Consider the following 27,586-nt stretch of genomic DNA (forward strand, 5'->3'; position numbering starts at 1 on the left):
GAGAAGAAATTGCATTAAATCCTCAGTGTTACCTTGCAGTTGGTGGTGTTGAAATGCTTTAGGGGATTAAATATTACCAAATCTGCATAGGACAAAAATCTTTTTTTTCTTTCCACTGTGGATTGATTGCACCATGAATTGGCAAAGGAACAGTAAGACAGCTGGCTGTCATCAATATTCTTTTTCACAAACTTCACTTTTTTCAAGAACAGGGTTAACACATTTTCCAGACATGCACTAAACTTTTAGGTTTTCATGTTTTTTCACTTACAAAGATTTTTTTTTATTTTAAACATCACAATTATCTAATAAAAGGAAATAGATTAAAGTGGTGGTAGTGTTGTTGTCAAGGCTTTTCTTTTGGCTTTAATACAGTGATTGAAATTACTGAACATATGGTTTGATTTCTCAAATCAAATTTTGCTAACTGTCAATGTAATGTTTAGCATGTACAGTATGGCATGTCCTTCTGTTTTGAGAGGTGACAGTTTAATTAAAAACATTTTTAAAAAATACACATTCAGCCAAGAGATATGCACAATCATTTTGAAACAAACCATTTTTGTTTCATCTATGGAGAAATTATGAATCCTTTTTAAAAAATAGAAATTGCACATGTGACAAAAAAAAAGTTCCTCTTACACAAAGGCAGTCAGCTGGGTAACATTTTCTATTACGTACTGTATATAGTTACCTCTGTCCACTGCTGTGGTTCCTAACTGAGAAAACCACCATCATTCAGGTGGCTGTGCCGCCTGAATTACCAGGAAAACAACTTTGAATAACGGACTAAGAGAAACAACTGTTCTTAAGAGTTCTAATCGACATCCCATCACCAAACAAATTCACTCCACTCCAAGGCCCAAAATCAATCGTCCAGGACTTGAGAGCTCAGGCACCGTTGGTGTGTGTGTGGGGCTGACTGGATTGTTTATGATACTGTAGTACTTATTTCTCAGAAATCTGTTTAGCATCCAAGCAGCTACAGTATGTTTTACACTTAGACATACTAAAACCAAAAACAGAACATATAAACATTACATTAAAAATAAATACACATTTATGTAATGGGCATCAGCCCATACATAGTAATTACACCCCACTTCTACAGGAATCCACATACTGTAGGCTACCAGAACCTTAAAGAACCTTTAACAATCATCTTAAGCCCCTATAATTGCACAATAGCCCTTCATGTTTCACCAGTAATTGCACTTGCCCATGAACCAATACTCCTTTACTGTGAACTTATTTCTTTAGTAGTTGAATGTGGGATAAAGAAAGTCCTCATTTTGTTACATCTACATTGAAGGAGTTGGAGGGAGTCTAAAACATCTATTGGTATTCTTTGTGCACAAAGAATGTGAGGGATCAGATAGTCTCGGTAACAGCTAGTCTCAACATACAATACTCTTGTAGTGTGAAAGCTCTGTCAAGTGGCTGCCCCACTAACTTAGAATACATCCTCAAGAGTCCGGGCAGAACGGACACGGACACGGACAGAACCTGACTGCTGCACCAAAACCTTGTAGCCTGCGAAGAAAGTAAATATGTTGTTGTGCATCTCATGCAGGCTGCTCTTGTAACTGCCTGGCTTTGTTTTGTGGATCTTTGTGTGTAAACTCTGGCAGAGGGTGGTGCTAGGATAAGGGACACATTTTTTTTGGTTTTGTAAGGTATTTGTTCTGTTTAAAGGAAAACGTAACATCAAAAGTTGTTTAAAAAACATGTACAATTGCTCACTATTTTACCATCAGCCTTCATATCATCCCACGTTTTAATGCAGATAACGTTTTTTTTACTGAGAGGCAGCTTCACGACAGTGGCAGTTATTTCAAAGTAAATGTGTCATATACAACAGTGAGAGAATTCAGCACAGATTGTTTTAGCTATGTGTAATTACAAGTGAGTATATATATATTTACTGAATGAAATAACTTAACAGCAATAGGTAAGTACTATGTAAACAATCTAAATAGTCTGTAAAAAGAGACACAATGTGAAGAATCGCCATCACTTGTTTGTAATTATGCTACTTATGTAGTCCATGTAAATTCATATAGAGAATTGTACAGTCTGTGATGAATATTATCTCAAATGAAACATTTCAGTCTTAAAACCTTTCATATTTCATTTGATCAGTTTTTATGTAGCTGATATAAAATATCTTGATTTATCATGTGTTTAGATGTTGTGCACTGATATAAACCTGAATAGTAGTTAAAACTAGTAAAAAGTTAAGTGTCGCATTAAAATATTTAATCAAAAATATAATCGGCAATTTTTAAATATTTTAAAGAAGGACCTTTAACACAGCTTTCATACTTTGTATAAAATAAATCTACATTTTAGTTTCATAAATCAACAAACATAAATCAGTGATTTTGAGGTTTAAGTCTTCGAAAGACATTTCCAGTTCCTTTTACATGGATTTAGTTTTTATGTTAATTATGTAATAAAATGCAATTACCATCGTTTTTTTTAGAGAATAACACAGGATTTCATGGACAATCCCCTCAGGACACAGGACAAGAATTGCAAATTAGGGACATGTCTTGCATTTATATAGTGCTTGAATACAGTGTATTCTCAAGCCATTACTGCTATGAAAGGCCTTTAAAATGGAAATGCTCTTTGCATTGAATTATCAGCCTATCATCTAATACACAGACATTTATAAAGACAAATAACTTTAATTGGGGTTGTTATTAAAAGTACTAAGCACAGCTCAAAGAGGCACTACAGGCTACACTGACTGCAATAAAATATAAACTGTTCAATGTGTTACAATTTTATTCACGCCTTTCTTGACATTTTCTGCTGACGTTTTATTTCTATCAAAAATTATTTTCTTGATAATATAATTGTAATAGTTTATTTTAAAGCTACATTCTGTTAAGACTTTTACATGAGATTTTAGTAATGTTTATTGCTATAGAAGAATATTCATTGTTTCTTTGTGTCCTTTGTCATTTTTTATTTGAATTACCGTATATTATACTGTTTTAAACACAGGCATTAACATGGTCTTTAATATTCTCCATTTGTATCATACTTAATTTATTATGAGCTGGTAGCTTTTTCTAAAACTTTAAAATATAGACACAGGAAGAGGATACAAAACAAAATCTTTTGGAAATATTAATAAATGGAACTCAGAGTACAGCTAAGGGAAGAAAATTCCAAATTTGGTGATGTACTGTACAGATGGAGCCATCTACAATAGAATGTGCAAAGTGTCAGTCAGTATACCGTAGTGTGGTATGACGGACAATACCGTATCATGGTGTTTCTATTTTTGTTAATATTCTGATGCAGTACTCTGTGAAACTGCCAGGTAGTGCAGTAAATCCACAGCTACACTATGTGTGGTTGTCAGACAAATTAGTACAGTATTAAAATATCTCATCAAAAATATCATCTGCAAATTATAAATATTTTAAAGAAGGACTTTTAACATATCTTTCATACTTTGTAAAAAGTAAATCTAAATTTTAGTATTAAGTGTTTATTAACCCGTTCGTGCTTTCCTGCACTATGCATCATACTGTCCTAGCGACAATTTTTTAAAAATACCATATAACACACATCTCCTGTATGTCATCATAATAATAATTGCTTACACTTATACTGTATAGTGCTTTTCTGGACACTCCACTCAAAGCACTTTACAGGTAATGAGGACTCCCCTCCAACACCAACAGTGTGCATCCCCACCTGGATGATGCGACGGCAGCCATAGTGCGCCAGTACGCTCACCACCCATCAGCTCTCAGTGGGGAGGAGAGCAGAGTAATTAAGCCAATTCATAATGGGGATTATTAGGAGGCCATGATTGGTAAGGGGCAATGGGAAATTTGGCCAGGATGCCCGGGTTACACCCCTACTCTTTTCGAGAAACGCCCTGGGATTTTTAATGACCACAGAGAGTCAGGACTTCGGTTTCACATCTCATCTGAAGGACGTTATAGTATAATACTGTATAACACTACCAGAATTATATATTTTAAATACATACAGAATAATTAGTAATTGTGTATAAATATTAATTGGAAAAAATATAATTCCATTTATATTTTGATCGTAAAAATATGATCCACAGTTGCTTTAAAACTATCAGATTTAAAAGCAATTAAATACATAAAATATTTGTCGGATCGAAATAAATTTTGAGTAGTGAATTATAACATCAGTCATTTTAATTATTTATATATAAACTGAATATGTGGGATACTGAGAAATGCATTTTCTTTATGTATTTAATGCCATGAGTATTTGATCGAAAAGTTTCATTTTCCATTTACGCTACAAAGAACCGTTATACTGTAAATTAATATAATATATAATCAACAAATAATAAATTACTGATGTTCTAATTGCTTGCAAACTAATTAGTTTATTTTCAAGTTTTGAAAATAAAATAAGAAAAAACACCGATCTGAAACTTACACAGAATTACTGAGAAACACACCAAAAAAAAACATTATAAATCAAAAGTGTTTTGTCGTACTTATTGGTATATTGTAACAAAATTGTGGCTTCTTCTCCTTGAAGAAAATCACTGGAGCTCATTGAATCTACAGTATATAGGACTGGGTAAAACCCAGGACAGCAGAGTGCAGACAATAACTGAACAGATTTTCTTTAACTGGTCTATTTTTATACACTTCTACATTTATGTACTGTTTATTTTAAAAAACAATAACAAAAATAAAAAAATCTAGTGTAGAAATCAACACACTGCTCTATATTGAAGTGATTCCCCTTAATTCCTCTTGCAAATACAGTAGCATACAGTAATGGTCTGCTGTCCATTGACAAAAAACAACAGTGGGTAATTTAACATTTCAATTGTTCGCAGTGTTTTGGAGTGGGGGAAGGAAAATACTCTCTCCTCCAATATCATGAGTATTCACTTGCCCTATTTTTTATTTTGAGATTGTTTTATTTAAAGAGGAATTTTGATTAAACCTCTAGAAAATATGAAATCGCACAAAAAAATTACTGCCACCTTTTACTCACGAAAGTAATATTTTAAATAATAAAAAATATTCAATTTGAGCGAATTAGATAATATTCCTCTTTTTGTGTGAATTAACAAAATAGATGTAATTAAAATACAATTTATTTTAGATGAATACATTTATAATTACCATAGCTGACATGAGGGTACCACCTTCAACATGACAGTAACATACAGTAGTTGAAAAGAATAAGTTATTTGAAATGTATTAAAAAATTAATACCATTGAAATATAAAATGTGCAAACACATTTTGAGGAAAAACAAATTTTCATACTTAAAGGGATGTATTTAAGAAGTGAATAAATTAGAGAACAAACAGATAATTCCAAAATAAAACAGGAAAAAATAAGTAGAAAATCCTCAGAAAAACTGCTTGGGAAACTGTCTGCAAAAATTACATCTCGCAGAAGTTCTGCTTTCTTGGATTCGGCAAGTAATTATGTGACTTATGTTTGTTCAAGTAAATGTTTGTTGTCTTTATTTTGAACCTTGTGTCCGTGGTACATTTTAGTTAAAACAAGCATGTCAAAAATTTCTCAAAATAACCACAGCAAGTAACAGGGTTAAAGAATTAAAGGAAGAAAATGTTTATGAAGAAGTACTTATTCATTGAATACTGTTCAATGATACCTTATTTTTAATTTTCAACTACCACTACCAACTATATAAAGTGGTATTTATATCCATAAATCAATAACATGATTCAGAAATGATTATATATTTTTTTTTAATTCCCACTATCAAAATTTCCCCTAATTATGTATATGGAATCAAAGCAGATTTAAAGAAATACTAAAACAGATTTAATGAAGCTACAGTTTCACTAACATTTACTGCACAAGTGCCACTTATCAATTTTCTCTGGGCAGTAAAGTACTAAATTTGGCATGCATCAATAGGTTATTGATGAACACACAACTTTTAAAGTGAATAATCACAACTTGGATGTTCAATTTGAACTGTTTTATTAATAAAAGAATATAAATGTACACAAAACCGCAGATGCATACTTCTGCATACTTCATTATCAAGACTGAAACATGAACAGCAGATCAAAAGTGGAAATTTGTAGAAGTATGTTTGAATCTGAACATGAGGCACTATGTTACATACTGTAAGTGTTGTGAGAGTATAGAATTAGCTACCCAGCCAAGTCGTTGAAGTCAAAACTCTTCTTTTAAGAAACAGTTGGATAAGATCCTTAGATCAATTCACTACTAACTTCAAAAAAAGCTACTGTAGGTGAGGCAGAAGGCCACCTCTCCTATATACTGTAACCTTTCTTATGCCCTTGCCCTTACTGTGAATCAGTTGTCCTATCCTTAGTGTCTCTTCATTGTCCTTATGTGCTCTGTGTATGATGATGGACTGGAGTCCTATCCAGGGTGTTGTCACTCCTGGATGCTGTACTTCTAGGATAGACTCTGAGTTGCTGTGACCTTAACCAGGAAAAAAGACCTTACGCATAATGGATGGATGTTTTCTTCTGATACTGTATATAGTATGTGGAGATATATCTTCCTCTTCTTCTAGATTGTGACATTGAAACTTTTGGCTTATTTTTCTTTTTCTTTTTTGCAGTTACATATTCTTGGCATATGAGTAAATGCAGCTTAGGAATGTTTTGAGTGGTCAAATTTTAAGTCAAATAAAATTCTAAGAAATTTCCTGACAGTCAGATATTTACTGAAAACATACTTCCAAATGAAGCAGGTTCTGCTTGAAGAGGAAGGCGCTAGCTGCTGGTGTCAAAACATCCCGTGTCTCTTGGCTCTCAGATTTCTTGTCTTTGAATTTGTTTTGCATTGAATTGACATTAACGCAAGATCTAGCCAAACTTTTAAGTCTATCAGTGATGGCAAAATGAGTTCCAGATGGATGGCTTGAGATCACTGGCTATAGATACAAAAGCAAACAGAGGATCTTGTGGCTTTTCCTTCCGTGTGCATCAGAATTGATATAAAACAGGTTTTTTTTAAGTTGGGACTTATGACTGAAACCTGAGGGATGTGACAATCAAGAGCAGGTGACTAAGCTTTAATACATACTGAGATGGCTGTGCATTAAAGAACTCCCTCAGCCCTTGGCTGATATAAGGGTTTTTTTGTTTTACTTGATAGATTAAATAAAATGTTGCATTTACATGTACTGTACAAGAAGATACAGAGCTCTAATAAACCTCATTATTCAACTTCAGATTCAGTTTCTTATATGTACTGTAATTTGTGTTGATTGTTATCATTGCATTTGCTTTCCTGGAGCAACCAATTGCATCATAGGATGTGAGTCTGTGACATCTAGAAGAGACACAACCGATTTAATTATTAAAGAATATAGCTCCTCAATCAAGAAGTGATAAGAGAGGACTTATCTGGACATTCTTTATGACCATATGGATTGTAATCATTTTTTGCTTTCTTTCTTTATTCTTTCAAGGAAAGCAAGTGCGTTTCACCTCTGATAAGATATGAATTTAACAATTATTTTAAATTCTCATTCAGAATGTAATTTTCTGGAAAATAGACAAGTAAGATTAATCAAATTGATTGGGATTCTGACAAGTAAGGGTATAACAGTGTTGATGGATTTATATCGTCCCTTTAAAATGTGTTTATACAAAACACTAGTGTTGCAATTAAATCAAAACTTAATTTGAGTTGAGGCTGGTGTGTGAGAAAATAATAGAATTTTTGTTTTGTATAATATTGTTTTTTTGGATTGTTTATTTGCCTCCAATTTTATTTGGAATTTATTTGCAAAATTATCACAATTTTAAGAAATGATGTAAATATCTTGCCAAGCAGCATGAAAATACTGTAAACTTCCATATTAGTCACATACTGTATGTACATTATTTTCAACTGTGTTGTCTCTTCTCCTTAGTTATCTTCTTATCCATGCACACAGTCTTAATTTTTTATTTCCTTTGCTATGTTGTGCAATTTCTGCTTGCTTTGCAGGTTTCTTTGCGTTTTAATGTTGTCTGCTTTTGCTTTTTCCCCTCAGCTCAGACTTGCCAGCCCGGCCAGTTTGCCTGTCGTAACGGGCGCTGCATCCCAGTCTCCTGGCTCTGTGATCGAGATGATGACTGTGGAGACCAGTCTGATGAAGCTCCTTTGTGTGGTGAGTTTGTGATGGCAATGCCCATCGAGAGTAAGCTTCCTAAGCAAAGGGCTGCAGGTGTCTGATATATGTATGAACCAATGCTTTATGATTCTTTGCAGAAAGAATCTGAAACAGGTTGGCATTTTGCCTAAAAATAGATCCAACACATGCAATAGTAAATATACATTAGAAATGAGATCTTGATTTATAGTTTACTGTATATTTAGTCACCAAAACAGTTTAACATTTTTAGTGCTGTTTACCTTGTGTATAAGGATGAAGGTAAAAAAACAAATCTCTGAGATTCAAAAGGGTTCTGAAGAAATGAAGAAAAAAGCAAAATGCCATATTTCTCAAATACCCCCTCCTACACACAGACTTCCTTTAATTCACTCACAAATTGTCATGGGAATTTTTTTGTTTGATTTGTGGGAAAGACGCTCACAGACAAACAAGTGCAGCATATTTTGATTTTGGAATGTGTGTAAAGATAAATTAGACTACAGAAAACCAGAGCAGAGATCTGAGGATGAGTAATGATGGAAAACAGTTTTCAACTTTAGTTTCTAAATTAGACCTTATATTAGTAACACTTTATAATATTGTTATTGTAACACATTATATACTGTTCAGTAATAAACCCTTCATTAATCCTTAATATATTATGAACTTTTTATAATTATTATGAATAGATCAGTTAAAATACAGTATTTACTTCATGTATAAATGTCTGTTGTAATATAATGCCTTGTTAAAATATTCAGACCATTTTTCACATTTTGTTGATTTAAAGCTTGCAGTCCTGACACTTTGAATTAACTATTACTTTAATAATTACTATACAACCTGCTTCACATATTAAAAAACAAACATTGATGTTATTAAATGGATAATGTTAATGTTATTAAATGGATAATATAAAAAATAATGGAAAAAGTCCTGATTGCATAAGTATTCATACCCTTTGATGTGGTAAAACCTAAAAATAATTTAGGAACAAGTAACGGTTAATTTCCCATTGAAAAATAGAAAGAGGGAACTGTAGAGTTTTTTTCATTGTGTTTCCTTACAATTTTTCAGTGAGGTATTGGCCTTTACATGTTCCTTTGCAGCCTACCACATTCTGAAGCAGACCGCAACCAGAACAACTAAATCAATGTTCTGTAGGTGCATAAAATTATCTTAAGAAGCCACACAATTGGTTGAGATCTATTTATATGCGATAATTCATTCATGGTGTTTCACTCTGTTAGGTTCTTAGTCCGGTACTGATTTTCAAGTAAAGCTTCAGCTATGAAGGCTAAAGAAGCTTTCAGAACTACACAGGGACAAATTTGAGGAAAGGCATTAGACATTCACCATTCAGCAAGAGAATGGCCCAAAGCACATGGTCATAACTACAAGAGGGGGGATCTTTATTTTTATACATTTATTTTAACTTACCATTAGAAATCTTCAGTGTGAGGTGATTTAGGTTTTGAACAAAAGTAGTAATAAAAAATATCTATGCATCAAAATCTGTATATATGCTCTGGGGAAAATATAAGCAAACAAGAAGGCTTTAAAATGATATATATATATATAATTTTAAAAAGTTATAGTGTATATATAGTAAATAATAATAATAATCCCTTACACTTATATAGAGCTTTTCTGGACACTCCACTCAAAGCACTTACAGTATATGGTAATGGGGAACCCCTCCACCAACACCAGTGTGCAGCACCAATATGCTCACCACTGGGAGGAGGACAGAGTAGGTTTATTATATGTACTGTATACATGAACAGATATGTATTATTATACCACTTATATACCAAATATATAATACCATATACCAAATATACCACATTTAAGGATTAATTTGAGGTTAATGAGGGATTTATTTAACCTTATTATAAAGTCTTACCCTTGTATTCATGTTAATGAAAAAAGGCAATGCAGTGAAAAGCTGTTACATTTTGACAGAATGGAGGTAATGTAAAAATGCTTACAGTTACAGATTCTGTCAAGCATTTCAGAAATATGGGTAACCACATCCGAACAACCTCATTTTGAGTCAAGGGCAAGAAACATATTAAAGGACAGTCCTGTGGAAATGAAATCATGAAGTACACATCTGGATGTATATTGTGATAACCGCAGTACGCAGACCTTAAAAAGTTTGCACAATTCTTCTCTTTAAAATAAACAGTGTGGATGTTTTTGCTACTGTAGCAACTCAAACGTGTTATCTATAGCTCCTACTGTAAGTAGTATTCCTTTGAAATATGAGTTGCCTTAAATTATTCCTTCCTAACTGAATAGCTTTTCTGTAAACTGTGGCAGGAGCCATTGCTTTAACAATATTAGTTTTTTTTTCCCTGGGACTCCATGAAAACTTCCACAGCATCTCTTACTTCTAATGCACCACACTCTAGCTCAAGCCAATTCTTACAGAATTCTAATTTTCTTTAATGTGGTTGCTTACTGCAGTTTAATTGCCTATAAGAATTTATATTTGTCATTCTTTTTTATCTGGGAGGAGCATTCAAAAACACTAGTGAAATACATTCTGCATCCCCCCTGGTGGAGTATTTCCAGTGGTACTTGTTTTTAAGAGTAAGAGTCACTCCAGGTGAATCAGAACAAAATGAAAGAAAAGCCATTCAGAAGTAATTTCCTCAATAATGTAACTATTATATTCTCTGCTAAGGGCTGTGTGAAGACTTTGGAACAAAAGGTCCTATTAGGTTGGATGTTGCGTTTAGAAATTTTAGTGAATGGTACAATTTAATTTGGGTGTATGGTAAAATCATTTTCAACAAACAGGGTGTTTGAAAATCCTGTAAAGTGTTATTAAGGAGCTGTATGGGCTTCAAAAAATATAATAAAGATAATGATCTTCAATATAACTTAAAATAAGAACATTGTCAAATATGTTTTCACAAACATACAGCACAATCTAGGACCACAGGACACAACTGTTTTGAAAGCTTTCTCAATTTTGAGCTTTTTTATTTATTTGCATGACTTGCAGGTGGCTTTTGGTCTTAAATTGACAACTTTGCTAGAGCTGTTCTTTTTTTGTAATGTAAAGATAAACCTGTAGAAAAAAAGGTGCATCTTTTGGAAACAATACTGTTCATGGGAAAGGACCAAAACAGCACACTCACAAAATAAATAAAATGCTTTCAAACATATTATTATGACAGCAGATACTTATTTTCAAGTACTTTTTTTAAACAAGCAACAAGTCCACAACATACAGTATACAGTACATACTGTAGTTTGGTGGCTTTGAAGTACAGGAACATGTGGCCTAATAAATCCTGTCAGGTCAGCAAGACATACAGTACAGGAAAACAATTTGCAAGACAAGCAAGTGGGGGGAACACTCACATTTCACATTTTCAAGTCAGTGCAGTATGTTTTTAAATTACTTGGGTAAAAGGAAAGCTTTGCCACAGATTTGCATGAATATACCAAGAGATGGCCTTATTAAATACTAAGCATTAGCCATATTGAATGTACATTCATCTTGGACTCAATACTGCTTTGAAATCTCCATTCATTGGTATGCAGTTCATAATACCAACTGAAACTTAATTCTTGTGTTGATAAAAAGTGGGGCTGATCTCTGCTAAAATTAATTTGCACATTACCAAGAATCCACTTTATTTAAATGAAAAAATATTTTTTTTCCCAGTGAATTCATGTTGACTAGAGAGAAAGAATACAATTTTGTTTTTAAACCATGTTGTAAGAATTAACTAACAGATGTTGGTTAATTACAGAGGTGTTTGGCTTTTTGTAGTGCCCATTTGTTTTGCTCAGCAAGAGCCATCACTGTCTATCAATGTTGTTTTCATTCTAAGCTTTGCAGTCTAGATTATATAGTAATAGTTAAAATAAAAATGAGATGAATAACTTATTTTATTAAGGATGAAAATAATGTACTGTTTTGAAAGGGATGCATACAAGGAAAATGTGTACAGCATAAATAAACTTCAATATGCTAAACCTCCTTTGTAAACAATTCTTTTAAAGATCTCTGTCTAAGTCAAGCAACAATCAATGTGAAGTTTTAACAGTAATTGGACACTAGCTTCAAAAAGAGCTGTTTGTATAATATCTAAAAAAGTCAAATCAACAGCAGTATCTTTCTTTCTGAGATGCAGAGTCCAGATATTTGACACAAAATCTTAATACATTTAATAATAGAATACATTATTGTGTCCCACAGAGAAAAACAATTGGTTTTCAACTGATCAGTCCACAAAATAGCATAATTGTTATTTTAAGCCTAATTGAAGTATTCTCATTTACTTAAAATAGCAAATACAGTTATGCAAAACATATAGTTTTACATCTATATATTATATCTGTTGCAATCATAGTTCATATTTCAAACATACATCTGAAAATAGCTTAAGAAGCTAATGACCATTCCTCGAGGTCGAATTGCTCTAGGTCTTTTGCACCCTTTGGTTTTTGTTTGTAAACTGCACTCTTCAGTTTATATTGAACCACAGATGTTTGATTGGATTGATGTCTAGAGATTGTGGTGGCTAGCAAGCATTTAATTTGAGTACGGTTACCCATCTGTTTGTCGGTTTGGATTTTTTATTTAAATTAATGTCATTCTGGCTTGCCCACTTTCAGACAAGCTTGAGCTTTGTGGCAAAGAAAATCAAGCATTCGAACATAATGTCTAGGTACGTGTTGGAAGTTAATGATTCTTGGATTACAAGAACTACTAGACTCACAGATCCAAAACAGTCCTAAAACATAACAGACCCCCCACCACCACCATATACACACACACACACACACACACACACACACACACACACACACACACACACCTTTTGTTCTCGTTGTTTTCGTAACATGAGCAGAACTCTCTTACATCAGAATTCACGCTGATGAGCATGTCCAAAAAGTTTGATGTTCATCACACCATAGAACATGGTTCTAATTGACATGAAATTAGGAAAATTCAAGTAATGGGTTTTTGTGTTTCACCCGTGGAAGGCTTCTTCCTTGCAACCCTTAGCTGGCGATGTTGAATAGGAGGTTTCGATACTTATTGCAATCCTCGAGATGCTTTCTCCAACTGTTGCTTTTGGATGTACAGTATGATTGCCTCCCGAACCACTTTTTTCGTGGGTAGCAAGATACTGTACACTTGTGTCCTCTTCCTGGCAGAGATGCCATGACACCTGCATCCTTAAATTTCTTGATAATGGACACTATCAAGTGGAAAGTCGTAGATTCATTTTTTTTGTGGATTCTTCTGTAGTCATTATCCAACTTGTAGAGGTCAGTAACCTTTCGCCTGCAGTCTTCAGAGACCTCAATGACCTTGACCATGATGATACTGCTACAGAATATCTTCTGTGTGTTACCTTTTCTTACACCCCAGGGAAACAGGAAACCATTGAAGGCCTCTAAAGTTCTTGAGGTTTCTATTGTCATTCCAAAGAGCAGAATGTTATCAGAACTTTTGATTCATTTGATTTTATTTAAACAGATTTATCTTTTTTTCCTATTTCATCTGGAGCATGAATAAATCTGGATGGCTTTTTATATTGTGCTGTACACTATATATTATCTATAACATATACATATATATACTGTATTTCTATATATTATATATATATATGCATCACATTTGAGATTTGTGCCAATTTATCTTATTTCATTGATTTTGACTGGAACAATTGGCCAACAAAGGTAAACATATTATATTTGTAGTTAAAATTGATATGGCTATACTTTATCTTGATCTTTCCAAGCATATGTTTATAAATATTAACCCAAAGTGGTTCATCTCTTCGATGGGAAGGTAGAAATTGAATAGGTTTTTAAAAAGATAAACTTTCTGCTAGATTTATTTAATAGTTTTAAGCAACAACAAAAGCTGAATTAGAGTGTCACATAAAAAATATTTTCCAGCAAAGAAAAAAAACCACCAAAAAAGTCAATAATGCATCTAATGAATGTTTCATGTCCATTTCTAAGTTTTCACTACAGGAGATAAAACATTACTTTTTTGTTCAAAACTTAAATTGCTCCTTTACGGAGATGCAGACTTTTATTTATTTTTTCTTCAGGAAAAACTTGTGCCCAATAGTTCAAAAGAATTCTGTTTTTTCTTAGCAGTTATTATATTTTGACATTTTTACAGTTGAATGATTTGCGAAAGTTAAAACTTTCCCTTTGATGTGGAAGGTTTGTTCATTAGGGTACAGATAGACAGCCTAGCTTTGGTACAGATCAGTTTAGTTCTGCTTTGACTAAACTATAGGTTGATTATCACTAATCAGTCGCTGAGTAAGTCAATGTTTTTTAAGGGAATCCGTAATGCGACAGAAGTAAAATATGCAAGACAAAGGACCAAAAAGTAAAACATATAATTGATTTGAGATGTGTTAATGCCATTAACAGCTTTTCCTACCTGTGAAGCCCTGACACAATTTGGCTGTGCCAATGGAAGGTGCATCAGCGTGAAATGGCACTGTGATTCGGGTAAGTAAAGGTAGCCCATGAGTCAATAATAAGGGTAAAGCTGTCATTCTGAGAATATAAGAAATTCATTCATTTATTCTTTCATCTAGACACTTTGTGATAGAAACAATTATTGGTTCTGACAACATTGTGGGTGGGTTGTACAGCATTAATGTAATACTTTGTGTAAAGAAGTACTGTACCTCCCGTTTTTAGTTGTAAATGGACTCTGGTTTGTTTTTCATTGTTGATGGTGGAGAAGAGCATGGGGTTCAATTTTTCAATGCCTTTGAGGATTTGAAGCAGGACCCTTCATAGTTATCTCTGTTCAAGGACTAAATATATATATTAGTCTGTCACTATAGGGCATTCCTTTAAGTTGTATAGTACATGTATCGAGTTCTTCTTTGGAGTGATTTCCAAGCAAAAGTATACACTTTGTATTGTGGCAATTACCACTGGATACAGTCTTTCAAATGAGGCCTTACTAGTGCATTTCATAATTTTAACAGAACATGAGAGCAGCAATAACAGAGTAAAAACCATTTGCCTTGGCTATATCATTTGGTTTGAATATCCAAACATCCCTTGATTTACATTCAGATCAGTTTTAAGCATTTATTCTAACATTCTGTTAGCTCTTTTATTTGATTCTCCACATTAGTTGTTCATAAGTTTCTTCTTTAGTGTTTCTCCTGTTATATACTCTAGTTAATGTTTAGGTTACCTTCATGTTTGCACTTGTCTTATATATTTAAACATTTAAATATTATTCAAGACTGGACAAACATTTAATCAATGACATTTAATTTTGACTATTGAAGAGAATGCAGGGAGCAAAGCAAACAATAGTTATAAATTAGGAAACACTGAGGTTGAAGAAGTTGTGTGTGTGAAAGACACGTGAATTTTCATTGACACAACTAAGTGTAGATAACTGTAAAAAGGCAAAGGAAATGTTATGATATGGATACATTTGTGTCATTTAAATCAAAGGCTATCATGTTCACATAGTAAGTACAATTGTGGTCACCAGGTTCCAAAAACAATATTGCTGCTGTGAAATCAGTCCGAAGAAGACCAGAGCCCATAGGAGTATCTTATAATGAAAGGGTAAATTTTGTTCCTTTAAGTGCATTTGGTAGCATATCATCAGGCCTTAGAGATTTAATTATCTGCAGTGCTTTTAATACCAATTTACCAGTTTCCCCCTGTATATTAAAATTATTTAATACGGACATTTGTCTTTACTAAATCTAAGGCATGTTATTGTTTTTCTTTCTTGGTGAAAACCTGAGCCAACTATTCATGTAGTAATAGACAGTTAATTAATACTACATGTAACTACTTCCCCCATCCTTGTCTAACATTTTCAGATTTTTATCATTGAGACACTATACTTTATTTCAGGATTAAGGGTCCAGTCCTGCTCCTGGAGGGCCGGTGGGCCTTCTGGTGTTTCAGACTTCTCTAAAGCAGCAGCACCTGAAGAGCTGAGAGGAGCTGTTGAAAAGGAATCAACTGGTTTAGCTCATTAGGAAGTCAGCTGGAATTAATTTCCACAGAAACACCGACTCTCCACGACCAGGACTGGACACCACAATTTTACTCTTGTACTGGTCTTTTGTTTATATAATAAGGATATATTTGTGTCCTTTTAATCTTGTGCTGTTTTATGTGATTCACCCTCTACCTACGTAAAATTATCATACAGTATATTGATAATTTAATTGTAACTATTGATCAGCTAGCTGGATTCTGAGGTGAGTCATAAATACGTTACCTGTAATAACTATCTTTTTACAGATGTAATCTATAAATACATGTGGTGCAAAAAGAAACTGTTTGAGGACCTTCTAAGACAATTGCCACTTTAATTTCAATTTGTAGTTTCTACATATAAAAGAATATACAGTAACAGGCATAACAGTTAGCACTCTCAAACTCCACCATTGTTATTCACCAGCTGATTATGTGTAACAATCATTGCTAAACTGCACTTCAAATGTCAGTGATGCCTTCTCTACGTTTATTGAGCAGTGATCCGTCCAAGCCTGTAATGGTTAGCATATTGTTGTAAATAAAGTTATTAGCAAGGTACACAATGAGGATATTTAGATTTCAATTGTTCATACTAAGGCAGTACACACTACACATTGAAAAATAATGGTGGGAAATACTGTACATGTTACAGCTGTTCCTTAGAAAATGTCCTGTGTGACTAACCTTGGTGCATGTCCATCCCTGCAGATGATGACTGTGGTGATGGCAGCGATGAGACTGGGTGTGCTCACTCCTGCTCCGATGTCCAGTTCCAGTGCTCCAGTGGGAGGTGTATACCAGATCACTGGACCTGTGATGGTGACAATGATTGTGGTGACTTTAGTGATGAGACTAATGCTACTTGCACAGTAGCAGGTTAGTTTTTAAAATACTGTGGCCACACTTTTTGTAGAGTCTGACACTGTTCATCCCAGTATACTCACAATCTTATCATCTGAGTGAATGGAAGTCAGTGTTCATTAATCAGGATTTTTATTAAGTAGAAATACTTAGAGTACTCCTCTAATGCTACATCGTTTATTACCAATACTTCTGTAAATTCCATGATCATTACTGTTATTAACTGCTGTCACTGTCTTTACTACTACTGGTAGTATATTCTTAACAGGTTCAATTCAGATCTAAACTTAAAATCCATGGGAATATTTCTCCCATTTTAGCTTCCTTCCACAATAACATTCAGAATAAATAAATCAAATGATGTGGTGATAGCAGTTTCCAATAAAGAACTCTAAAACCTTGCTTCCTGTACTTGTTTTTAAATGTTTTTATACCTGTCTCTTTTCTTCTGTTATTTTATTGTGAGTACCTTGAGATGTTCTATAAAGCTATATAAAATACAGATTATAATTACTGCTATTACGAATGTTGCTTAATGCTTCTGTTGCTGCTGGTTCTACAAGTGCTAAGTTTATTTACTGAGCCTGTTGAATGTGAGTTATCTGTTTCATGATAGGGTTGCAGAAAATGTGCCAAGATTAAAATAGTATTTTTCTTATCCATTTGTGTCTTCTGAGAGATTTCATTTGGACTGCAGCGTAGTAACAATAAAAAAATCCTATTTTATAATCCTATTTTCTTTTTGGAAAATCCCCTTAGATCTTGAATCCTTTAAATTATTTTAATTATAGAGTATTGCAGAGATGGACCTTGAAATAGTTACATCTCACTTGCCTGTCACAAAGATGTAGAAGTTATTCATCATAATCCTTCCCAGTGTTCTTCCCCAACCTTTTAGGCAGTGGTTTGGTCTCTGGAGCCGGGTTCAGTGCTGAGTGGCAAACTGTGGGCAGTTTCACACGTGGTGTCTCTGCTAGCTACTGTAGTTAAAAGGAATAAAGAATAAAGGAAAATACCATTTCAGCTGGGGATCATGTACAGTATTTCTTAAAATTGAGAATTAAACACACTAAGGGTGCAAATTAGCTGTATAAAGTTGATAAAAAAAGAATAAAGTAATTAATGCTGTCTGACATTTCAGCTGCTAAATTATCTTTTCATTTAATGGTAATTAACTCAGAACTCCAGTGAAAAATATTCACCAGCAGTTTAAAACCTTAATCTTTGATTTTATACAAATATGAAGTATTGTTTCAGTCCTTGTTCTGTATACTCTCTGTAAGCTATGAACTTTCCTTTCAAAGTACATTACAGCAGGTTCTGCACATATACTCTAGTACTCAGATTTAGATTTCAAAGCTGAAGTGCAGGTTGACTGAACATTTTTTTAAGAGTGCTTGTGGGAATCTGTGGTCTTTCCACAGTTTTCTGATGAATCATCCTGAGCTTTAATGGCAGCCAATTCATAGGACTAGTTTAAATGGCTACTGAGTGATTTCAATTTTAATGCTAGAAGGTCAGGTAAAATTTGTTGCTCTAACATCTGAACCACTTGCACAGTGGATTATGCTTTAGATTTTTCTAACAATACTTTTTAAGAATTACACCATCAATAAAATGTTTAATTAGAATTTCAGATGATGCATTTTCATGTATTCTACATTATTTTGTCACAGAATGCCTCATTAAGTTTGCCATTTTTTAATATTTATTTTTATTCCTAAATAACAGCAAATTGTAACTCTCACCCAAGAGAGAAAAGCTTTAGATGCAAACCTGACCCTCATATTTAAATGCTCTCTGTGATCAGCCAAGCAGTATTGAGATAACATAAGCTCTAAATTGAAATGTCAGCCCTTGACATCAGTGTTAAATGACAATCAGAATGGAGATTTGTAGCCAGGACTCTTAAACATCCAGTTACTGCGTAAGCTGGCTAAACTGAAATATATCTGCTCTGCTGGGAGTCTTGACATGCTTTACATGTATGACTGATGATTGAGGACTTACATTTTCCCACTTTGGGGAAAAAAATTGGTGCTTTGCAGGACTAATGTGTTGCAATGAAAGGTTTCCTCGGCCACAGAATTGTGCTGAGTTTGCCTTAATTGGTGACTCAATTTTGTCCGCAGGCATGCATCCCCCCAGCGACTGTAGCAGCGAGGAGTTCCACTGTCAGGGTGATGGGACGTGCATTCCTGAGCGCTGGCGATGTGACGGGGACAAAGACTGTGAAGATGGCAGTGATGAGCAGAGCTGTGGGGCCACCAGGAGGATGTGTGACCCAAAATCCAAGTTCACCTGCAAGGTCTCAGGTAAGATAAAGGGGCTTGTTGGAAAGGCGTTGTTCACATAAGGAAGGAACCCTGTGCTGGAGCATGTTTTAAAAATTACCTTAATTACCTCTGCCTTAATTAACCTTAAAAGCAGAGATTGCAAATGTATGGGCTATATACAAATATAAACTAAAAAGTAATTTTGGTGATAATAAATATACTGTATTAAGTTCCCTTAAATAATTATTACCATAACTATAAACTTTTTCATACTTGAATAGTATGAGAATTAAAAAAAACACATTCCATTGTGTTTTTTAACATATATACAGTAATTTGTTTTTCAATTCAAATTTGTACATTTTGAGGGGAACAGGTTTAACTACAGTATCTGATATTGATGTGTTCTTGTAAGTTTTCTTTAAAAATGTAAAATATTATAATTATCAAAAGAGATTGCTTCATTTTAATTTTAATGTAACAAGCTTTATTTCAATCTGCTTAATTTTTTAACCTGTGAAATATGGGATTCCAAGATAAAGATTCATCCATCTCATCCATTGTATGTCTTAGCTGTTAATTTTTAAATTCCCAGAACATACAGCTCTGTTTGTGGGATTAATTAGTTTCTTTTTTTATCATGTGCAGCTTCACATACATTATAAAAAGTTTTTTTTTTTACTTGGTCTACCATTCAAAGGAGGTAGGGAATTTAAATTACCCTTGTGACCAAGGATCAGATGTGCCCTTAAAAATAGATGCTCTGGAGCTACATTGATCTATGCTGCAAAATAGTATTTCAAAGAAAATTGAGCTTTTAGTCACAATTCATACAGTTGTCCCCAGGACATATGGACTCCTTCTTCTCTTGGGCAATGAATATTTTCTAACAGTTGGATCCTCTTTTTAACTTCAGGGACCAGGACGTTTATGCAATTATGCTTATCCAAAATGATGGTGAAGCTGATTATTGGAGTTCTTTAGCAGAAGCTAGGTCATGTTTAGCTACAGGAAACTTACTGTAGGTACAGTGTGTGTGTTAGTCCAAATAAGACCTAGTTACTGGAAATTTAGTTTCACGAGTTAGAAAGGATTTTTATGTGAAGAGAAATGAGCAAATCTAACATTACTAATTCTTAACGATCATCAATGGATTGACATGCCTGTATCTTGTTATACACAATTGTGAAAGTTGGTGGATTTGTTTTAAATATACTGTACAGTATGTGAAGCTACACCTAGTTCTGCTTATCAACTGAGAAGAGATACAAACTATTTCACGTTGGAACTGCCAGATCACAAATCAATATGACAGGCAAGATACAGTAGGGTGTTAAGTAATTAACATTACTTATGGCTGTGTGGAGAAATATACAATGTCCATATCCCAGTGTCTTCAATAAGCTAAAGAAATCCTGTTGCAGATGATTGCTGATATTAGGTCTAAATTATTAATAATTAAATCATAAACCAAACTTACTAGGACAATGAGTAGAAGGTTTCAGTTCATCATAAAAATAGCTAAACCTGGAAAATTACATATTGTAATACACAGTACACACATACAGTACTTGCAAACATTGCTTAGTTTTTTTTTTTCAAACCTTGGCCTGAGCTTAATTAAAATATACATCTGAAATAATAATGAGTTACTTCTTTTGATGCTTTTGCAACACTGAAGCTTAATTCATAATGAGGATTTGAGAATGAAGGAACATGCCTTCTTTAAAAATGTTTTTATGTTTTTAAGGGTTTGGTTATGAAAAAGTTCTTCCGGACTCTGGCATTCTTTTAAGTTTTAATTGAAAAGGGAACACACCCCAACACTGACGTTATGAGATAATGAACAGAGGACGTGCATATCAATTTGATTTCGAAGCATTTTATGTTATTCGAAAGGAATACACGGTGTGCACGTTAGATTTCCATTCCCATTGTTTCATTACTGTCTATGTGCATATATTCATTGACTTATTTTTACCTGGCTGTTTACTTCTGATTTCTGGGATGAATAAATTATATGACCATACAAGTCACATTTTTCCATTTCTATTGCTCATAAAAACAAAAAGTATAAGAAAATGTGTGCTATAAAATCGATTTCCAGTTGAATGCTGAAGAACCCAACCCTTTTCTTTGTTCAATTTCCATTAAAACATTTTATAAAGCATTGTAGAGCCTTTCTACTGAATTAAGGATCATAGTCTTTTGAAATACATATTTTCATTAGGGTCCATAGAAGATCAAGTAAACAGACATTTTCTATGGATTGCTCATCAATAAAGCTGATTAAAGCTGAGGCCAGGAACTGCTGTTGCAACCGCTTCAATTCAACTAGTGATGAGGCATATTTTCCAAACCCTATCAGTTGTATTCTACAGCAGATGTGTACTACAATTTTTTTCTTTCAATAAATTGACAAACAATGCATGTTCTGTCTTTTATTTCAGAATAGTGAGTTCCTTAAATTATATGAGTACTTTGTAAGTGTACCTGTAAGACATGGAACCTGCGCACCTTGAATTAAATGAAGAAAATAGCAAAGTATTTTCTCAGACGTGAACATACTGTATCACATATCTTTTGATATGAGTCTGATCACATTCCTCATTTTCTTTTGTTATTTACTGTACTTATTTATTTAGCATTCAAGTCACAAGGTACCAGTAGGCTTAATTATTTCTTCACAAGCTAAAGGGTAATTATGAAATGTCATTTTATGTTTATTTTTGAAGAAATGAAAATCCATTGTATGCAATTATTTCTTAGATCAAGAAATACCTTCTGCTACACTTGTCTCCAAAAGTATGAATCAGATACCCCTTGTGCCTGACCAGCTCTGAATCCTAGGTTAATCAAATGAAAAAACCCCTGCTGACTGTGCAATCTTTCCTACTGGCAGACACATAAGAAGCGATACTCTGCATTGTGTTGGTTAGTTACAACTCAACCAACTCTGCAGGCCGCTGCGCCACAGGGTCTCTTCCTTTCGGTATTATGCAGAAGGTAACTGAGGGCAATCCTTGTTTTGTAGCAAAGTGTCATATTTACATACAAATCAACAAATAGAGTTGGAAACGACTCACCCCCTCCATGCACACCATATTAAGGTGTGTGCATCATCCAGACTGAGGGCAGACATGAGGATGATGGCTCTGCAACAGTGACACTGTCCAGATGGTATATGACCAGAACTGGTGGAGTTTTTTTTCCTGTTATCTTCAGTGCAGCTTTCATTTTCACCAAATGATCGTCTCAAACCATTTTCCCCAGACTGGGCAGGCTCAGTGTGGACTGTGTGACCTCTGGATTGGAGATTCCAGCTGTATGGCAGACAATTCACTGGCTGATTTTTTTTCCCATTTACTGTACCTCATCTTGCTGATACTTAAGTATCAGTGCTCAATGTTAACACACTGCACATCCTCATCAATGTATTTGATTAACAAATACCACAGAAATTATAGCCAGCGTAAAGACAGAAGGTGAGGCAGCGCATCATTGATATTCTAAAAGTCTACTGTTCAATATTTTATTTCATTCATCAAAAAAGTACCTTATCAAGTTGCTGGTTATCACAATAGAGGCAACCTTTGTTTGTATGTTCCATATAAACATATTGAAATTCTTGTATGGCTTAAATGTCTCTCCAACCAAATGGCCAAAACATTGTTATATTTCTAAACAAAACAATCTGTCATAAATCTGCATTTCTTGGATATACTGTATTGCTTGTATCTCCATTTTTTGCCTTTTATTTTACATAGGAATCTTGCTTGACAGTGAGTATGATTGTTCTTTAGTCTTTTTAGTGAGACATTTGAGTTTAAAAGTTGATTTTTCTTTCTTTATAGCTATTGCTCTTGTGTCTAGCAAAAGGTTTTAATCATCTTCTACAACAGCTCAGTGTGTTTCTTTTTGAACATGTATTTCTCATTAGGACATTCCTCATTGTTGTACTTTGCCATCCTTCCTCCTCATCTAAGTGAAGTTTTTTTTCCTATTTTCTTAAATTGATTCCTATGAAGGCGAGCAGAAGTTTCTGTCAATCTTGTAACAAGCATGGTGACAAAACAACAGAAGCATGACCCCATTCTACTACTCATTATAGATTTTCAGACTGCTACTTTAATATGAGTAATTTAAGTGTTTTCACATTTCGCTAACATTAAATCCTCATTTCCACTTCAAGGGCAAAGTGCATAACAAATAGCTCAGCGTCCACTTCGTGCTTATTTCCAACAGCATACTTGAATCTTGGATCTTCATTTCAAGGGTAATTAAATCCTCCCCTCACATGCAGAAGGATGTATGGTTCCTGGTACATTTCTTTAATTATTTAATATTTTTCATTAAAGAGGGTGTAATGGTCCTTTCTTGCCTGTCTGGATGGTTCCCTGTAAGTAGTGTGTATAGCACCACTTTACAAAAGTAAAATACACATCCACTGTAGAATTTGAACAATGAGGAAAGTGTGCTTCATGTTAAACTCAAGTTGCAGTTTTTTAAGTACTTGAAAACCCTCCCCATACAATTTCCATGGTGTTATTCCAAAGTAGTTTAAGTAGGTACTGTACAGTAGCTGCGTTGGCTCACGTAGGCTGCATAGAAACAAGTAAAGGTTGATTCCTGCTGAAAACAGAAGAAAAGAAACACAAAGTCTTGGCTGTGGAGCCTTCCTCGGGTGTCACACCATGCTGTTTTCAGCATGGACTAAACCTTTACTTGTTCCTTTTTTCAAATTATATTGATTCCTATAATCCTAACTTAAATATCTATCAGTACCATTCAAAAATTACCTCTCCTTATTGTTTATAAGAATAGAAACACCATTTACTTTAAAGAGGCTCTCATCTGTACACTCTTGGTGAATACTACAGGTACTGAAGGGCCCTATGATCAGAGATACAGAGGACTGATCAGACTCTTATTTTTTCTGTGCACCTGGAGAAATGACAACAGGAGGCAGATGTTTCTGCAGGAGACACGCACTCCAGTCTTCCTTCTTTCTTCTTCTCAACTAACCTGCCTAGGAGCACTGATATTTAAATCTGTTAAACATACAAGAATGAAACCTTCTTGCATATTAATTCATTGACTCTTGGGTATACTGTAACTATACCCAAGTAACAGTATGATCGTCAATAACCAATAACTTCCTTAAAAGAATACATTTCTTTCTCTTTCTGTAAACAACATTGTACTCAAAGTGAAGCGGTTTTATTCCTGAATGGAATTTTATTCCTGAATTTTATTCCTGCACCATTGTAAAAGAATAAAAATAAAACAAACTGCAAAGCGTACATATCTAATTCGCAAATGCTGATAAAGGTCAGTTGCACACAAGGCAGCCTGAAGACTATGCTTAAAAATCAAGGATTTGATCTTAATTCTGACTGAATGTAATGTTTTATATATGTGAATCATTCCTTTATATTATTTTTAAAGGAAAGTGCATCAGTAAGAACTGGGTGTGTGATGGAGACAATGACTGTGAAGACCTCTCGGATGAGGAGAACTGTGAGAATTCCATCTGTAAGCCTCCGAAGTATCCTTGTGCTAATGACAGCTCCACATGCCTGCTGCCTGAGAGAATCTGCAACAGGAAGATTGACTGCTCTGATCAGTCTGATGAGGGACCTTTTTGTGGTAATATACTTTATATATTTAATACTGAAGCCACTGATGTCAGTTTTCCCTGACCATTTATTAGAACCCACAAACTGAACAAAATTGAATTGTGAGAAAATGTTGTTGTTTATCCTTTGAAAGCATGTCAGGAAGCTTGTTACATTTATATCTGAGATCAAATGAGCATTGTGTCCATCTACTGTACCAATATTCAGATGTTCTGGTAGCTGACAGGGTGTTTTTCCAATTAGTAAATGGATGAGAGAATCCTAATGATATGAATCTAGACATGCCTTTACATAAGCCTTTTCAGGAGCTTTTCTGATGAAAGGAAAGACACTACCAGTAGATTTCTGCATTATGAAAATGATTTTGTACATAACAGTTAAAGAAATATGATGGCTAAATAGGAACTTAAAAAAGGTAAAAATAGATTAATGGAGGATAGATGGATGAATGAGGGAGCTTTTTTTACAAAAGAAAACTACTACACAGAATAACTTTACAAAAGGCATCAGAGTATAGTGTTCTGTCTTGGATCAGTAAACTACAGGTACCTGTGATTCTAGAAAGAAGATCATTTGTTATATAAACTTAATTGTTGTTTACAAAAGGTTATGCAGAGTATTGCGTAGAGGTAGTAAAAATAAAAACTATAGATACAAAATGGGAGACACTAAGCTTGAAAACACTAATTACTACTGTACATGTACAGTATAAGACTTACAATAGGTGATTACTTTGGGAATCATATAGTAAAATTGTTTAATTTAAATAAGGGGATATTTTGGAACTGAACATTACAATAACATTTTTGATTTATTTATGATTTTGGTAATTACAGTTAAAAAAATATTGCTTCTCTGGAATCAGTCCAGTGAAGAACAACCAGATACTGTACATTCCTGTGCTTCCTATAATGACAGTTAAAAAAAGTTAGACCTTTTTAGTCTTTGAAAGAGAAGACTATGAAAGGACTCAACTGAGGTACTCCAAATCCTCAAGGACACTCACAAACGCAAAGCAACAGACCTCAGAGCCAACAGTAAAACACGGAAAAAAAAAACACACGTGTAAACTACGTGGAAGTGCTTTTAAAGCTGAGGAGAGGAGGCTTGTCTTTACCAAAAGGGTTTTTTGGGAATCTGAAACAAGGTGCTCAGCCATGTAATTGAAGTCAGTACTCTGGCTTCTTTCAATCATCAGCTGAATGAGATCCTCAGGATTTCTCATTCAAATTTGAAATTCTGATCCTGAACCTATCACTGTCTCTTCATAACAGAGAAATATTTTCAATGGCATAAAGTTAGGACAGGTGAGCCATCTTTCTGCTTTCTTACAGTCCATACACATACTGCATGGCAAGAAGAAACGTTGTGTATTTGGAACTGAAATTACAAGACAGTTTATCAGTTGGGGATATCAAAAGTTTTTCCAACACGTTTGTAAAGGCGTCAGAATTCACTTGACCCTCTCAAAGCTACATTTGCCTTTATTGCTTCCCCACATTTTCTAGGTGATGAAAATGAAGAGCCAATATAAACACCTTAGTTTTTATATCAAAACATGCTGTTTGTCTTTTTATTCCTTCCTTGCTTTTTCTAGATGAAAATGATGTTTCAGTATAAGCATCTAAATTATTTATCTGTCTATTCTTCAAACTAGTTTTGGTACCAACTAACCATACCAGAATCTATAGTATATCAGTGATATAAATTAGAATGAACAGTGCTCCCAACACAGATTGCTAATATATTAACTATCTTGCGTCTGGTCAATACTGAGATGACAGCCCCAAAAGATTAATAAGATATTAGTGAACAAATAGGTGGTAATCTTCCCTCTGGACCATCATTTCCAATCTAATGCCCCAATGTGGTGGCTGAGGATACTGTGCTGTAGTGGATTTCGTCCTCTGGATAAAAAGTTAAGGCAAGGTCCTCTCTTCTTGGTCATTAAAGATTCTGTGGCACCGTTTGTAAGAACAGCCCTAGTATTCTTGTGGAACTACAATCAATTCCAATAAATGTACAATCTGGCCTCCGTGACATTCTCCCTTAATTCAATTGATGAATTAATTTCTCACTTCTTCACCTTCACTATGCAGTGGGGCTGCTGGGACAGAATGTCTGCTGTGTATCGCCTAGGTGTGGCAGTACTTCAGTGGTGGATGAATTGGGCCTGCCCCCCCCCCGTCCTGGTTAACATCCACTCTGGGCATGTACAGCCTGCCTACCTGTGTTCCCCCTACTAATCTACTGTAATTAGTAAAAGAAATCCTCCTTTTCTGCCTGATCTGCTAGCACAGAATGTCTCCCCTATGTCGTCCTTTGCTCTTCAAAGGTGGACAAAACGGATTCCCTCTTGTATGCAAAGAGTTTGCATTTTTTTAAACGAAAAGTTATGTATAGAAAGGAATTATCAGTTGTACACTTGTACTGTAAATCTATACATTTGAATTAGAAAAAACGCATATGAAGGTTTATGTATGATAATCAAATTGAAAACCTTAAGAGTCCAGTAAGTTTTTATTCAAAATGGGATTATTTTTGGCTGCTTTTTTCTGAAAAAAAAGTTTCCTCCTGAGGAAGTTCCAAGATCAATATTTTTTTAAACTGAAGTCAAGAAAAAGACAAAAGTGAAAATGTTTAAGC

General features: G+C 34.2%; 1 protein-coding gene across 1 annotated transcript in view; it reads left to right on the plus strand.

The window, feature by feature from the left end:
* lrp1ba (low density lipoprotein receptor-related protein 1Ba) overlaps positions 1-27,586 on the plus strand; it is a 491,547-nt gene that overhangs the window by 254,595 nt on the left and 209,366 nt on the right. The window contains exons 18-22 of the mRNA XM_088930252.1: positions 8,032-8,148; positions 14,563-14,643; positions 16,873-17,040; positions 19,158-19,340; positions 24,750-24,950. Of these exons, the coding sequence (XP_088786378.1) occupies positions 8,032-8,148; positions 14,563-14,643; positions 16,873-17,040; positions 19,158-19,340; positions 24,750-24,950 (750 nt within the window). The remainder of the gene's footprint in view (positions 1-8,031; positions 8,149-14,562; positions 14,644-16,872; positions 17,041-19,157; positions 19,341-24,749; positions 24,951-27,586) is intronic.

This window comes from Atractosteus spatula, chromosome 13 (genome assembly GCF_055471065.1).
Source record: "Atractosteus spatula isolate fAtrSpa1 chromosome 13, fAtrSpa1.hap1, whole genome shotgun sequence".
Taxonomy (NCBI): Eukaryota; Metazoa; Chordata; class Actinopteri; order Semionotiformes; family Lepisosteidae; genus Atractosteus; species Atractosteus spatula.